Raw genomic sequence first — 16,396 nt, forward strand, 5'->3', positions numbered from 1 at the left:
CTCTCAGTTTTAACATAAAAGTGTTGAACTGCCAGGAGAACAAATCCCTCTATAAATATTTCTGTAATTATCTTTAAACTATTTTGAAATGATATGATAAAAAGTGTCAATGCATTTGTGAAACAGCCAACTATTTTGTTTAATTTCAGCACAAGATGTGCTTGATACTTAAATAACAGATTTAAAATAGCAACAAGCCACAGTGTGATATTTCCTAACATCTTTATGTTAGTTGCTTAAACTCTCAGTAACAGTAACATGCCTGGGTGTGAAGAATATTCATTGACCTCTGATTTCCAGGTTAATCTTGGGAACTTTCCTTGTATTATATAAACCATCTTCAAGTCTTCATGCACAAATCACAGAAAGGAGTTATATTAATCAGTTCTTACTGAAAACCTGCATGTAGGACATCTGTATCTAGTAATTTATTTCTGCTTAATGTGCACAATAAAACTGTCAATTTGGTTGAGGAAGTAGCACAGAGACAATGGAGGAAATTCAGAGACTTTTACATCATTTAAAAACTTTTCCTAAGCCACAATACCTCAAGGGCTGCCTCTCCTCATATGAACTGACCAGGATCCTGCGATCATCATCGGAGGCCCTTCTTCACTTGCCTCTTCCATGAGACATCCAAAGGGTGGCAACACGAGAACAGGCCTTTTCTGTGGTAGCTCCCTGTTTGTGGAATACTCTCCCCCAGGGAGGCTCGCCTGACACCTTCATTACCGGCAAAAACATTCCTCTTCTCCAATGCCTTGGGCAATTAAACAATCTAGGCTCTTTTAAACTGTGGTGGGGTATTATTTTGTTTTTTACTATGTTATGTATTTTTATGTTAAGTGCCCTGTGATCCTCAGATGAAGCGTGGTATAGAAATTTTAGTAGTAGTAGTAGTAGTAATCCCCCCACACAGAGAGACACTTACCGTATTTTTCGCTCCATTGGACGCACCGGACCATAGGATGCACCGGACCATAGGAGGGGGGAGAACAGGGGGGGGAATTTTTTTCTTGTTCTCCCCCTCTAAAACAAGGTGCGTTCAAGGTAAATTCACCAGAGCTTGTGGGGCTGGCGGTGGGGGGAAGCGCTGCTTTCCCCCACCGCCAGCCTCAAAGATCCCTGAAGCCTTTGGAGCGCAGCGCCCTGCTGCCCTGGAGAGTCTGTGCGCGCAGCCGTCCCCAAGCTAGAGCAGCGGGACGGAGCGCTCCGCAGTGCTCCGTCTTCCTGTTCTGGCTTTGGGCTTAGCGGCGGCCTGCATTCGCTCTATAGGACACACACACATTTCCCCTTAATTTTTGGAGGGGAAAATGTGCGTCCTATAGAACGAAAAATACGGTAATCATCTCTATCCAACTATGTACAAAGGTTCCAAAGTCTCACTTCATATGAAGCCACTGATTTTGAAAAAAATATTTTTTGTAGTGCCTGAATGGTTGAAGATTCAGGACAGATAGAAAAAAAGTACATAGTTAAACTATGGCACTCACTTCCACAAGAAGCATTGATGACTGCCAACTTGGATGGCTTTAAAAGGGGACTGGACAAATTCACAGAGGACAAGGCTATTACTACTAGCCACGGTGACTGTACTGACTGCCACAGATGGAGGCATTAGAGGTTGGAGGTTGTTGGGAATTGCAGGTGTTGTTGTGCTCATGTCCTTTTTACAAGCTTCCCACAGTATTCTGGTTGGCCACTGAGAGAGCAGGATGCTGGGCTGATCCAACAAAATCATCTGATGTTAATCAGAAATGGCAAGATTCAAAAGCCAGTTGGGAACATTTCAGCGTTCCAGGACGTTCTGTAAATGACCTTAAAGTAGCCATCCTAGGAGGCGTCAGTCAGTAAGGGAACTATTTGTCCATCTAGCCCACTATCTCTCTCCTTCCTATGTTCCTTAATGCCTTTATTGTGTTTCATACCTGCATGGTTTATTTTTTGAATTAAATTGCATTCCAAGCAGTTGTTTGGGGGTTAACAATCAAGTTTTAACTTGAAGAAAATTTTCATGCATTTTCCCTCCCAATCCAGAAACCTTCACCCATATTTGTTATCTTCATTAACAGCTGTTGCTAGCCACCTGCTGTGAGGCCGAAAAGGAAACTTGAGTGACTGTTTTCCACATGATTTTTTTCAGCATCACACAGTGCTCACATCTATATATAAAATGTGCTGCACAATCATACAAGGATAAATCTCACTTGGCTAAAATCTCCTGAGTTGTGAGAAATGCAGGTTCTGCTCTCAGCTTAGAATGTGCTAAAATGTTAGCTTCTGTTTGATCTACCTGCTACTCTTTGGTTAGCTACTTAGATTAAAAACAAACAAACAAACAAACACCACCTGTATGTTTTCCATCACTTTGCTCATTGACATTCTTCTGTTCATAATAAAACAAAAATGATGGGTTGTTGTTTTTTGCACCATCTCACATAATGTCTCTAATGGACTTTTGCCTGTTGTTTTTCTTGAGGGCAGGAGAGAGTGGTTACTTTCGAAAATGCCACAAAAATCAATGCAAGGTAAAGAAAACAGCTGAAAGAAGGAAGATGAGAGCATACTGTTAATCGAATCACAGACAGTTCGCTTCTTGGAGCAAAGACTGACTGTCTCTTATTCAATTAACACAGTTCACTTTTGCCTTCTTTGTTCTGAGAGCAGTATAAGCAAGTAGATTTTAGCCTGAAATCATTATAGATTTATTTTATGTTTCTTAAGCAACTGATGCAAAACCTCTGGGAGTGTTTTTAAACAATTAGTCCCATATATATATATATATATATATATATATATATATATATATATATATTCGTTGGTTCTGTGGCTGTCATACAGAACAGTTTCCTGATGTGCATCCTCTACCTCTCTTCAGACTTACTTCATAAAAACATCCATCACCACAGTTTGCCTTACTAGCCGCATAAATGTAACACAGACCACATTGTCCCTGAAACATCACAGGGCCCCATCATTGAAATCTACATGGAATAAATTTAAAGACACTGAGAAACTAGTTGAAGGGAGAACTACAAGGAAGGTATTTGAAAGAAGACATTTGATTAAAACAGCCCTTCTTTGTTTGTTAACAGAATTTTTCTAGATAGAAGTATTCCTATTTAAGTGTGTGTCTCAAGTTATCAGGAAAAAAATTAAATGGCGTGAAACATGTTCTAAGGAGCTGGATATCAAGCAGACATTTGCATCCTATTACTAAATACAGTATGCAAGAGCTAAAGCTTCCTAAAATCACTGCAAAACAGGCAAAAGACTTCCAAAATTACCCTTTACCCTTGCCACTAAATCTCTACTAGATGTCTGGCAGACCAAGATTATGCTTTTCTTATACCTAGTGCCTTTCTGTTTGCTGAAAATGGGTGAAAAATGTTGACATCCTTCAGTAATGGTGACAACATTCGGTTTTGCAGGTTAGCAGAGGCTAATGTGGTGAACTACCCTTCATTCCAATTGGGTAAGGAAAAATTATGAGATGGACCATTGGTCCATCTAGCTCAGTATTGTCTATCCTGGCGAGCAGCAGCTCTCCAGTGTTTCAGGAAGGGCCTTTTCCCACCCTACCCAGTGATTCCACCAGGGACTGGACCTGGGGCCTCCTGCATGCAAGGGGATGGTCTGCCTCTTGAGTTGCAGTTCTTAGTAACACATATGCTTATGGTGCTGCTTGAGTTTGGGCCGGAGACTAGGCTGGGGGTGGGGTGGTAGGTGCCGATTGCCCCCTCGCCCCAGGAAACACTTTGCCCTGGGGGCAGGGCTGGCTCATGGCCAAACCATGGATTTTAATCCTTCTTTCCAAAGGCATATGGAAAATAATTCTTAAAAACAAAGAAAATATTTTAAAGACTTTATGGAAATGACTAAAGAACACGCTATTCATCCATATCCACGTGTACTGAGAAGACCCAGCTTCCCCTTGTTTAACTCAGTGTGGACTATTAAAACTGAATTAATTAAGATATAGTAGAACGTGGCAGGAAGTTCAGGCAGGAGCCTAAACTTAGCATTTTTATGCTTTTGGTGCATGCAGTAATGAATCTGCAAGAGCCTTAGATGGAAGGGTGTTTAATACTAGCATGTAACTTACGCTTCGGATTTATGATTGCTTTTCATTTACTCTTCGAAGTCAAGGGGGCTTCCCATACAGTTCTGGCGGGGAAAATTGGGTCAGACATTTAGCTAATGCAGTATGAGATGTATGACTGTGGAGTTCACCAGCAAGAACAATTACAGTAATAAAATTTCTATTTTTGAATGAAAAATGATTACATTATAAAGTCTAATCCAGGGTAAATATAAGGCAGGTTTGCTTAAAGTAAATCACACAGAGATACAAATCAAGGATTACATCTATTCATCTGAATCTTCTCAACTGGTGCAACTTAACGTCACAAGTTCAACTAATGTCACTAAACGTTTGCATGATTATGTTTTGATTCATGATTACAAGATGATTCAAAGTTGTTGAGGCAAAAATAGCTGCCTGGCAAATTTTGTGTTATATACCATATGAACGGAGATAAATAAAATATAATCAAACGTAGCCAATTTGATTAAAGTCCTCTGGAGAGTGGACTACATATAGAAGATTTTTATATGGAAATCAAATAGTTTCACACCAATGGCAGCACTTGTCACTTCCAGATTCATTCCTTATAAGCTGTGACATAAAATAAGGAAATAAAACCTAGGAGGACATTTTGTAGTGATGTTTAGGATATGTTAATACCCCAGAGCCATTGAAAATATAGTCTGAAAGCTTTTATGGGGATTAATCTAAGATACTTCTGTTATTACTGTATTAAAAACCTTAAAAAATTAAACTTTATTAGATTAAAATTATTGGGGAAGAGGCTGATCTGATAATACAGAATGTAATTTCCTCTATTGTGTGCATGTTATTCTGGCATGAGATTTGGCATTGAGCCATCTTTCCCTTATATATTTTTATCTCATTATTTGAGAATAAAAATGCACTATCAATTAAAAAATTGATAAATATTATTCCCAATCCATTTCATTTAATTAAATGCTGGGAGAATGGGTTGGTTTTGTATTGGGGTTAATATTTTACTTGTGTTGCATGGGGAAGGGTCTTATTTTGGGATTCAAACGGAAGTTGGCTGCAGTGACAAAAGTTTTGTTCCATATTCTCTTTTTATCACATATCATAGAGTAAAACCATGTCAGATTTTTTAAAACCAAAATTAATTGAGAGTGATTTATTACAAGCCTTTGAGAGACTGGTCACTGGGAGGTGGTTTTTGATATTTCATGGCTTTTCTTTTCAAACTATGCACAATAGCCTCATAAGCACAGATACTCTAACTTTATAAATATCTGCAATAGTTTGACACGCAGTCACATTTTTTTAGGTCACATTTTTAAAGCAATTTTGGCATAAGGGTAAGTGCATCCATTACAAAACCTGGAAGTTGCAAGAGGTTGTATCATGTAAAGAGCCTATCTGAAAGGGACCATCCCCCCACTTCCGGGTTGGCGCCATCGCCGAATGGCGGACTCCCTCCGAGCTCCGGAGGGAGTCTGCTCGGCAGGGGCTGGGTTCTACCGCACCGGCGATGCGGGGACCCTTAGAAACCACGGCCACGGAGGCCGTGGACATGGAGACTCGGCTTGCACCGTTAGCGCCCTCCCGACTCGTGAAGGAGCCTTTTTAAAGGCTACGGATCGGGTGCCGGGGAGAAGCGTGGTGCCTTGAGTTCTCTGCTTCCCCTGCTGAGCGAAGCCGCATGCCATTCGGCGGAGAGCGCTGACTTCTTCCATTGAAAATTCGGACTTTTCAACAACAACCCGTGAGTAAATTTGGAAATCGGGTTCAAAAGGAGGAAAAAAAAATTTTTTTTTCGAATTGGATACGAGCGGGGGGGATCCAAAAAGGAAGTCAGTCCCCTCCCTATTGTAAACTTTCCAAAACAAGGACGGGGAAACCAAGACCCAAAAAGGCTTGCATTGCTGATAAAAATCCAAAATTTCACGATGGGGAACTACAAGAACTGTGCTGGAGGAGGAACTGGAGAAGGGAAACGCAACCCCCCCCCCTGGGAACCGGGGTGACTGAAGAGAGAGCCTGGTGAAAGGAGTCGGAGATCTTGACAGCTGTCAAAATAGCTGTCAAAGTCGAAAAGCGGAGTGGATTTTATTATGAGAACTTGGCTGGTTAAATTTGATACAATTTGCTACAACTTGTTAAAATTTGGATACAAAATGGCGAATATGGATAACAAATTGACTTTTGGATTAGAGGAAACAAAGATACAACAATCCCCCTTGAGGAGTTTCGGGACATTACAAGGATTGGGAAAGTGGAAAAACACCAATGGAACTTTACAGGACTGGTTATCTTCTGGGAAAGCTGCAAAACGGAAATAACATCTCGTCTTCAGGGTGTTTTCTTTTTTGTTTTTTTAAAAGGAGACAATAGATTTTTCTATTGAAGAAAGGAAGGGACTGAACGTAAGGTTTTGCCCCTGAATAACAACCATCCCTGCAGACTTACCAAACTTTCGAACTACAACGTTTTAGCAGCGGAACAAAGGGAAATCAGACTACAACCTGGAAAGAACAATGGAGGGAGTTCTATTACAGTTTTATTAAAGACTGAAGTTAAAGTTTTGAAAAATAATGATAATAATAATAATTTTGATTTTCAAAAAAATTTATTTTTAATTTTAAAAAAGAAAAAGCCAGCAAGGAGTTGGGGAAAAGTTGTGATTTATGGTCTTAAGAATTCCAGGCAGACACCAGGGGTTGATGGTCAGGGGGAAATTAAACCGGGGACAGGGGGGGGAGAACTAAAACTCCAAAGGCTTGCCAACTTGGTTATTTTTTGCTGAATTGGTCTATTATTCATTATATTTTTTTTATTCTCTACCTTTTCTGTTTCTATTATCTGGGGTGCTTCTTTTATTAAAAAATGGAAATTGTGGAATGACATGGGGTGGGTCTTGGGGAAAGAACACTGGGTTTTTTCTTTCTTTTTTTTACTGTAAAACAAATTAAGTTTCAATTTGAATGGGGAACTTGTTTGGCCAACAATATGAAAGGGGAATATGGTAGGGGTGGGGGAAGGGGGGAGTCCCGTAAAGTGATATTTTTTGTATTTTTGAAAAATTTTAATAAATATTATTTAAAAAAAAAAAAATGAAAGGGACCATCCCATATTGGAGACAGTGCTGCATGATAAATTAGGTAACATAAAGCATAGTTGGTTCCAGATAACCCAAATTAGATCTTTCATGAGCTCTGTATTGTCCAAAGAGGAAAAGGAATTTGCTCCCAAACCTCGTTTGTAAAGGGTTAGCATCTCAGTTATACGAACTGCTTGTTGATCTCATTATAGGATCCTCAGAAGGCTTGAGAATGGTGTGCGAGAGAAATCTAGGGTGTCTTGTTTTATTCTATTTAATTTTTAGGGATTCTTGTTTGTTTTGTGGTTTTTTACTCCCCAGAGGACATTATTGAGTGGGATATAAATATTTCAAATAAATAAAATAAAATAGAAGGCATGACACAGAAGGAAAGAAAGATAGGGAGGAAAAAGGAAAACAAGCAAAATCTGGCACAAGTGCTTAAAGTTTGTATACTAAGCAGCTTGAATGGAAACATTTGGAGGGAGAAGAAGGGCAAACTGGAACTGACCTGTCAGCAGAGCCCACGGAGTGTGTCCTGATTTATATCATTCCCTCTTTTACAGTCAGGTGGAATGACTGCTGCAAGATGGCATATGAGGGAGAGATGAGATCAAATGTAACTGGACTATTATATTAGCCTATGGTTTCCCCCTGTCTTTTCTCTGTGTATCTAAGAAAAGGAATTTATACTAGCTGTATTTTTGACAGAATTATAACTTGTTCTTTTTTTTCTGGTCCTGCAGGTTTTCAAAACACAGATTCCTTTACCCGAAGGCATTTCCCACATGCTGCTCACAGAATGGACTATATGGACTTTGAGGATGATAGCAGAGGATTGCGATTTGACATGGACATGGTGATAATCTACATTTATTCCATCAATTGGGTTATAGGATTCATAGTCTTCTGCTTTCTCTGCTATTTTTTCTTTCCCTTTTAAGGACTTCTATTTCCCATTGTTTCGTTCAGCCATCAGGCACATGGGAACAGACATACCCTGATGTAAAGAGCATGTAGAAGACTTGGATTTACTGTTTTTAAAATTGAAATGGTTAAAATATCAAGAGTAACCCAGTGTCCATTTTCTAATCATTAGGTTTTTCTGTTGCATTTTGAACTTTGAATTGTGAAGAAGTATTTGTATATAGTGTGTAATTTTACTAATGCCTTCTAAAATGGACACACAGTTTTCTGATCCAATGCTTTCTTTTTGGTTCTGTATTGCCAACCTTTAAGCAAATTAGAGCAGATTCAAATGTGCATATTCACTGAAAAGTGGCTTCAGCTACAAGCAACAATTGGCATGTTTGAAACAGTCTTCATATTTCACATCCTACAGATAGACCCTCCTTATCACCTCAGATATAATGGTTTCTGTGGAGGAGTTCACACCTTAAGCAGTTAGGCTTCCTTGTGATGTTTGGAGTTCTCCATATGATATATTTGCTTATTTGCAGTGTGTATCAAATGCACTGTATATCACATGTGTTAAGACTAGCTTTTCATCTGCAGTATTCACCCTGAATATATTAAGTTCACATAGGATATGGTTCAAGAGCAGTTTTTGTGGTGACCAATGTAGCCAAACCTGCAGAGACAATCTAGCTGTCTTTTGTCTATGTCTGTCAAAGTATTGACGTGGAGGAAACTAACCTTTAGTCTCCTGAAGCAGAGTAGTCACATTTATTATGGGACAATGAGTGGAAACACAAATCAAAAGCCACATAGGTACTGCCTGTGTTTAATGGAAGCTGTTTCCACAATGCAATTAAAAGACACCCCAAAAAAATCATATCAGATTGCTATTGTAGGAAAATGCTACACCTCATGTTTACTCTAGATGTGGCAACAACATTACACCTCACTTCCCATTGCGAATGGGAACATTTTAGGGAATGTAATGTTCAGACTTTGTCAATGTCATCAAGTAACAAATAATCAAGTGATGGTGAAAGATATCAGGTGACAAATATGAACATGTGAATCAGCACTTTGTTTCTTTCCTAGCACTTGACATGCAAGGTGGAATAAGGTTACTTGCCTGTTACTTTAAGCTCACATCTTATACAGATTCACACATGCATGCAGAATCAACTGAGGCATGAATGAGCAATCACAGCTCAAGTCAGAAAGGTCGTATCACCACACATTTCCTTAAACACGGTGTTTTTCATTAGAGACTTTTCACACATTCAGCTGGGAGTTGTCAAGTGTTGAAAAATCAAATAATCTTTATTTATGCACAAACTGCCCTTAGATGTAAGAAGACTGGAAGCATTGCAAAGATACGTATGTCACACATTCTTGTAACACACACACACAACCTCAGTATGTGGAAGAATAGGTAACTGAAAAGATTGTGGCACAGATTGTTGTTTGGCATTCTGATGTTAGTCCTGTTAATCTCCTCTGCTCTCAGTATGACTGGATCTGGATCCAGCCCATAATTTAACATAGTATTTATTATTTCTAAAGTGCCTAAAACAAATCAAAACAGGGTGCTATGAAACAGAGTTAACCACAAGAAAATGACGCCCCTCCGATTACAATCTGAGTGTGAGATAGCAGGTGTAACCTTTGGTCTGCCTAAGAGATTTCTACTAAAGGAAAGTAATGTATTCTGAGACATAGAGGCAACGAAATGCAAGCGCTAAGAAGTTTTTTTTAAAGCATTTTTAAATGAACACAATAAGCCAATGCAAAGAGAAGAGGACAAATACTTTTATATTTACAGACAAGAAAGGTGAGAAATATTCAGAGCAAAAAATAGATATTTATCATTTTAGATAGCTTCTTAATTAAATAAGCCAGCTTCATAATCTATGGTTTGAACCTAGGTTGTTTAGAAAATGACCAGAGTTTATTTTAGACTATGATCTATGCTTCTTACCAAAATTCATAGAAAGTGAAATTAAATACTGTACTGCAAACATTTTTCTCCAAGCTGCACGGGAGAAGTGCTGAGCTCAGGCTTGTTCTAGCTCATGCACTTTGCGTGGACAGGCAGAGTCCCCAGATCCCGCGCGGTCCCCCCGTCATGTGGAATAACGACTCAAGACAACGTGCTATGGGATTAAATTGGCCACAACTTTATTAAATTTCAAATGTGGGTAGACCTTGGCTCAGGCATTGGGCGTTCTCCCTCCCCAGTCCCCAGCCGGGGACCTAGGGAGCATCAGGGTTATCCAGTGTGGGGGGGGGGGATGGGCCGGCTCTGGAGAACATATGTTCAAGCAGAGATAGCCGCCCCCGTAACGCCACCGCCGCAGGGGAGAGCAATGACAACCTTTCGGCGTACGGTCAAAGCCTCCCTTCAGAAAACCCCTTTAACGGGGAACCCTGGTATCGCCGCCGCAAACAGGAAGATGGACAAAAGGATTCCGCCCAAGGCCTGATACCGCCAAAGTTGTGACGTTTTGCTACGGGAAAGGCGAAACCTGCCAATGCAGGGAAATTCCTTTCCGGCCCTTTAACAGTGACCTTAACGTAGCAGCGCCCGCATACCTGTGAAGAAAAGTTAACCTGCAAAACCTGTGAAGAAAAGTTAACCTGCAAAATAAGACATTAACTGAGGGTGGGTAGGGTGGGAGAAGCTCTGGAGCCAAGTGAGGATTCCCAGGTAAGATCCTCCCTCTATTGTGTGGGCAGGTAATCCCTCCCCTACCTGGCCTGGTCTCCTTGGCAACGCTTCCCCCAGGTGGGATTGGACAACTGACTGAGGTAGGCGGAGACCTCCAGGTATCCCACCTCAGGGAAGGCAAAGCCAAGCCTATGCTGTTGGAGCCGCTCCAGATCTAGGGGCTGCACGCGTCCACGCAAAGGGCGCCCCCCGTTTTAAGCGGGGAGCGGTCATTGTGGTGGACCATGGTTTACACGCAAGTCAGCCCATACTCTCAAATTCACAGCATCTTAGTCTGCCAATACTATACACTGTTTTTTATAGCCCAATCACAAATATCACTGGGGAACTACAAGGATTCTTCTGAGAAAACACTATCACAGATTAGCAGCAACTCACTGAGCAAATTTCTCAAAATAACAGGGTTTTGTCTTTGCAGGGCCAAGCACAGGAAGCGTGCAGCCCTGGTGCGGGGCTGCCCAAGGTAGAAATGAGACTCATAATATCAGTTTGGGGTTGAAATAGACCACAACTTTATTGATTATAGATGTAAGTAGGCTTAAGTGAAGGCATTGGAAATGCATCAGGTATCAAGCAGCTCACCAGCTGGTTGATCAGAGGTTTGGTTGACCTTGAATAGCAAGTCTGTCTATTATGTACATTAAATTGGGGTGAACCCTTCAGGGCCGCCACTTGGAAGGGTGCTATGGCTCATCTTCCCCCGTGTGGACTCCCAGAGACACCCCTTCCCATATCTCCTTTAGCCAATAGACTAAAGATGCAACCCAATGCCTTATCCACCCGAAGTTGTGACAATTGCTATGAGGTAGGCAAAAGCCTGCCAACCAACCAGTTTGTCTACTGGAAAATATCATCCCTGGCCCCAAATACAGCAACTGAGTATTCCATGGAAAGGTCCACACGCTGCCTCACCCACCCTCCTTTGGGCAGGACCATTCAGAAACAGGCTGGGAGGGTGAGGGATCCAACAATATATGAGCAGCCAACTTCTGCTACGACTTGCCTTTTAAATTATTTGGGCGGGCTTGAATGGAGCCAGGTCTGTTGCCATAGCCACGCTCCTTCATCACTCTGATTGGCCCATTCAAATGGGCTTTCACACTTTACAAGGCAACCACGTGAGTCGTGCCATGATGCAATGGGACTGGGCCACGCAGGGCCCATGCTTCACTGCAGTCCCAGGTAACCAGCCATCCTTTAAATCTATACCTGGCAGCTCCCTTCTGTCTCTGCCCAATTTCTGACATACTTTGTACAGTCAGTTTGTAAAGATTTCCATTTTAATTCATTAACTCTTATCCAATCTTTTTTGGCTCCCTCTTTTGTATTTAGCTTGGGCCAGAAAAGCTTAATCTGCAGTATCTCAAAGGCAAAACACAGACCAGCTGAAAGCCCGGGGAACACCTGATGCTGCAGCTGTGCTAAAGCTAGGCAGCTGTTGCTTCTTCTATGCAATCCATTATAGAACTATGGATGTCTTTTATCACTGTATGTTCAATATAGCAATACTGTGGGGCTGTTTAAGAATGAAAATATAAACTTCAAGGTTTTATTCATAGATCTGACACGCAGTTTCCCTCACCAAAGGATTTAGGTTGTTTGGTGCTTATTTGTCATAAGTCTATGACTCAGTTGTTCCTGGCTCACCATAATGAAGAATGTGAAGTACATTTTCAGCCAAAATGTGTTTTGTACTTTGGAGCTTTAACAAAAAAAAGGGGGGGTAGTTCTGAAGAAATAATAAAGTAATTGTTTTTCTTGACCTGACTGATTTTTTTAAATGTCATTCTCTAAAACAAAAAGATTTGAAAATATAAATCATTTGTAAGAATGTAATTATGGTGCTTTAAAAATAAATATCATTAATAAACATATCCAAATCTATTCAAAACTATAAGATATGAGTAATCTGGTATATCTTGTGTACTTACATTAATAATCTGGTACACCAGCGCCAACATAATATTTAGGACAAGTCCATCCTCATATTACCTTTTAGTTACTACTGCACATCAGAAGTTTAAGTTTATATATCCATATGAATGACTATCCATATGGGAGGCTAGCACTCCACCTTCTCTCTGTCAATTTCTTTATTTGTTACCTGCACTGATGGGCAAGCATGAAGTTTCCAGGTTTGGAGGTACTCATATGCCAAGGACTAGATTCTCAGATGGGGTTGCAGGTCCAGGACATGGTGTCTATGGAGGACCCAACTGATGTTGAAGTCTGGGTTCATATACCAGATGAACCTCTGGTATTGCTGGTTCATCTGAGTTATCTGTCCAGCACCTCTTCATCTAGGTCAAAATCAGAGCCTGATACACTGCTCAGTGTAGTAGTCATAAAAGGAAACAGGCACATCAGTTGCTGAGAAAGTTCAGAAGCCTATGCTCATTAAGGACCAAACTGGATGTACAGGGTAAATGCATTTGTGTCTTTCATTAGCCTTTCAAACCCTGGAACAGAAGTCCATTGTCACATCCTATTAATATTCAATTGAGCAATGTTATCCCAGCAAAGGCCTAAGAAAGGCTGAGAGATTTATATCCTTGCAGTCAGCTCCTCTCTCTCTTTCTCTCTTCCTGATCATCTGCTGGCTCTCAATGCATACCTGAACCTTCTCTAGTTTCTCCCTCCTCTAAAGTAGACCCCTGGTAGGGAAACCCACGGATGGCCCTGGAAGCACTCTTCTGCCATCTGATCTTCTGAGCTTGATGTCTTATCAACTCTTGGGGGGTGAGGATGTAGAAGAAGAGTCTGGGTCCAGGTGCTGATGATGATCAAGGGGTCCAGGCAAAGTGTCTTTGGGACTTGGTCAGACTGTTCAACTATGGCATTGGGCTCTTCAAGCTCCCTGGAGGTCTTGGTAAAGTCCCATTCCTCTTCCTCAGATGAAGTCCCCCAAGAGTCATGGCCAGGCTGGACTCCAACAGTGCATGTTAAACATAAAGTAAGGCTGGTGAGAAGACGTGTGCGGGGAAAAGGAATTAAAACCTCCTGCAGTCTATATGATCTGTCACCTTGTTGCGTGGCGATTCCCGCCCCCCCCCCCCAGTTGGGATAAATAAATAAAGACACAGGACACCAGAATTTTAGGTTAATGGGTGAAAAATGGCCACAACTTTATTGGTTACAGGTAAGAGCGGTACTGGCTTTAGGCATTGGTCCTATCAGACTATCTGGCATAGAACTGGAAAGGGTTAACACCAACAGGGGGAGCCCCTGAGATGCACATCCCTAGACACTCCCCGAGGGGTCACCACTCGGGGGGGCGCTTTAGGCCCTAGCCTCCATAGGTTTCGGACGAGGCAACACCCCCCCCCGGAATCCTTTATCGGACTACCCTTAAACATTTGGGGGAGGTGATGGCGCTCCTCCCCCCCCAACTCATCTGCATAATAATACCCTACCAATGCCTAACTGCCAAAACCAAAGGTGTTGTGACGTTTTGCTACGAGGTAGGTAAAAAAACCAAATGGCTTTCAAAAACAATGTGCTCTGTAACTACAAGGACGAGGGTGATCTGAAAGTGGAGATACTGACATCAGGCCCTTGTCATGGTCAAATCACTTCCTGTTGAGATTTAGGCTTTCAGCGCCTACATAGCTGAGAATAAGCCACACTTAACAATACTGTGTATAGGATTGCACTGTTAAAATCTCATCTAGCCCTAAAAGTTGGACCTGGAATTGTCCTTCAGGCCTTGAAAATATTGAAGTTGTTGAAGACTATGGTTGCAGTTGATACCAAATTGAACTGTCATTCTTGGCAGCTGTTGATCACTTAGAGAAAGTTCTTTTCAGAAAGCCGTAGCCAGAGCATATTTCAAAGGAAACTTCTGTCTGTGTAGGCGATGGCATTAAGCAAATGGGACATATTATGAATGTCTCCTCCTTACCAGCCCTAGCTTCCAGAAGAGGACTGGATCCAGGCACCACTAAATCAATACTGACTGTTTCGCTGGTTCAGGAACCCACAGGAACAGATCTGTAATCATGGGGAATGTAACAAATTCATTAGTTAATGGAAATGAAGGACTCTGGAATTCAAATTTACTTTACTGAATAAGTGGGAATGCAAGGTCCAATTTGGGGAAAGCCCAAAACTTTGGGAATACAGATAGAAATTAATGTAGAGAGTGGGTTTTTTTCCCCCTCTTTAACTCATTGCCTCCTTATAAGTAAAACTTGTTGAAATGTTTGGGCTCCATCCTGTTCTGCTAAACCAGGCATAGGGAGCCATTGGCCCTCCATATGTTGCTGAACTAAACTCCCATCATTCCTGACCATTCACCATGCTTCCTGAGACTGGTGGGCAACATTAGGAAGTCAAAGGTTCCCCTCAGCTGTGCTAAACAAATAGGCGAAGCTGCTGTGTTGGCTTCCTTATGACTGTCTACTCTAAGTAATCCTTCTGTGACCTGTTTTATTTCTATGAGCCATTATATTATTCTGGGATACATAGTTCCACCTATCATGTTTATTATGGGGCTTACAGTAGCATCTGATATATATTTGGCACCCATTTTAAATATTAGCTTATATTTGGAACAATTAAATTGGAATATTATTTGCAATTCAATTTTATGTCTCTGCTTTAATTCCCTATGTACTTGGAAGCAATAGACACCACTCTTCACTTATTGTAAAAGTATTGGTCTGTGTTCCCTGCATGAAAACCTAAAACAGCTTGAAGAGCTTTAGTTTGAAAATTGATCTAGCATATCTGGCTGCAATACGATCCCAATGTCACCATAATAGCAGTGTAACTGCACGAATATGCAAGTTTCAAAGGATGGTGAATTCAGAGCACAGGCAAAGGGATAATCTCACCTATTTTGGAGGCAGCAATGGGGAGAAAGGAAGACAGATAAGAACCTCATGGATAGGCAGAGGTAGGGAAAGATGCATTTATGTCAGAGCAAGATGGAATGCTGTAAAAAACAAAACCCAGAAGAGGACCCACAAGGATGGGCCACTGAATGCATCTCCAATCAGATTTTAGTCTGGTATGAGAGACGTAGAAGTTTATTGATATACATTAATGGAAAGGTAGGATGCACAACCTTCAAAGAAATGTGATTTATATAATGAAAAAAGTCTAATGCAGTGGTATTTCTGTGGAAAGATGGGCTATTCTTGTTAGTCCTTGTCTGGTGGAGGTGAGGGTGGGAAGAGTGTTCTGGAGTGGCTCAGTAGTGTAGTGCCAATCCACTAAAGCACTGTTTTCCATACTTCTGATATATAAAGCATACTTCCCCCAATGGAAAGTACTGCACCTAGGAATCTAAACATAATGATACCAGGTGAACCTCACTGTTCCATGACTGCAGTACCAGAGTAAAACAAAAAACAACTTTCTCAAAAGTTTGTTTTATCTCACCTCTGAAAGGAAGATGCATTCAGAAAAGGGAATCTGAAAGCACCAGATGGTAAATATGAGAGTGAGGGGCTCTTCAGGTAATGGGATCCAAAGTAGTTTGGGCTTTAACAGGACATACTAGCAGTTATTTGAGAAGAAAGTAGGATGGATTTATTTTTCAGTAGTTAGAGTGTTGGACTAGGACCTGGGAAACCAGGGTTCA

The 16,396-nt window shown here is 41.1% G+C and overlaps 1 protein-coding gene across 5 annotated transcripts in view; it reads left to right on the forward strand.

The window, feature by feature from the left end:
- RNF180 (ring finger protein 180) overlaps window positions 1-8,244 on the forward strand; it is a 54,332-nt gene extending 46,088 nt beyond the window's left edge. For all 5 annotated transcript variants that reach the window (XM_083576170.1, XM_083576173.1, XM_083576171.1 and 2 more), the window contains one exon: window positions 7,913-8,244. In XM_083576170.1, coding sequence (XP_083432296.1) covers window positions 7,913-8,109 — 197 coding nt within the window. In that variant the 3' untranslated portion in view covers window positions 8,110-8,244. The remainder of the gene's footprint in view (window positions 1-7,912) is intronic.
- The last annotated feature ends 8,152 nt before the right edge of the window (window positions 8,245-16,396 follow it).

This window comes from Podarcis filfolensis (assembly GCF_964270895.1).
Source record: "Podarcis filfolensis genome assembly, chromosome: 11".
In the NCBI taxonomy this organism is placed as follows: domain Eukaryota; kingdom Metazoa; phylum Chordata; class Lepidosauria; order Squamata; family Lacertidae; genus Podarcis; species Podarcis filfolensis.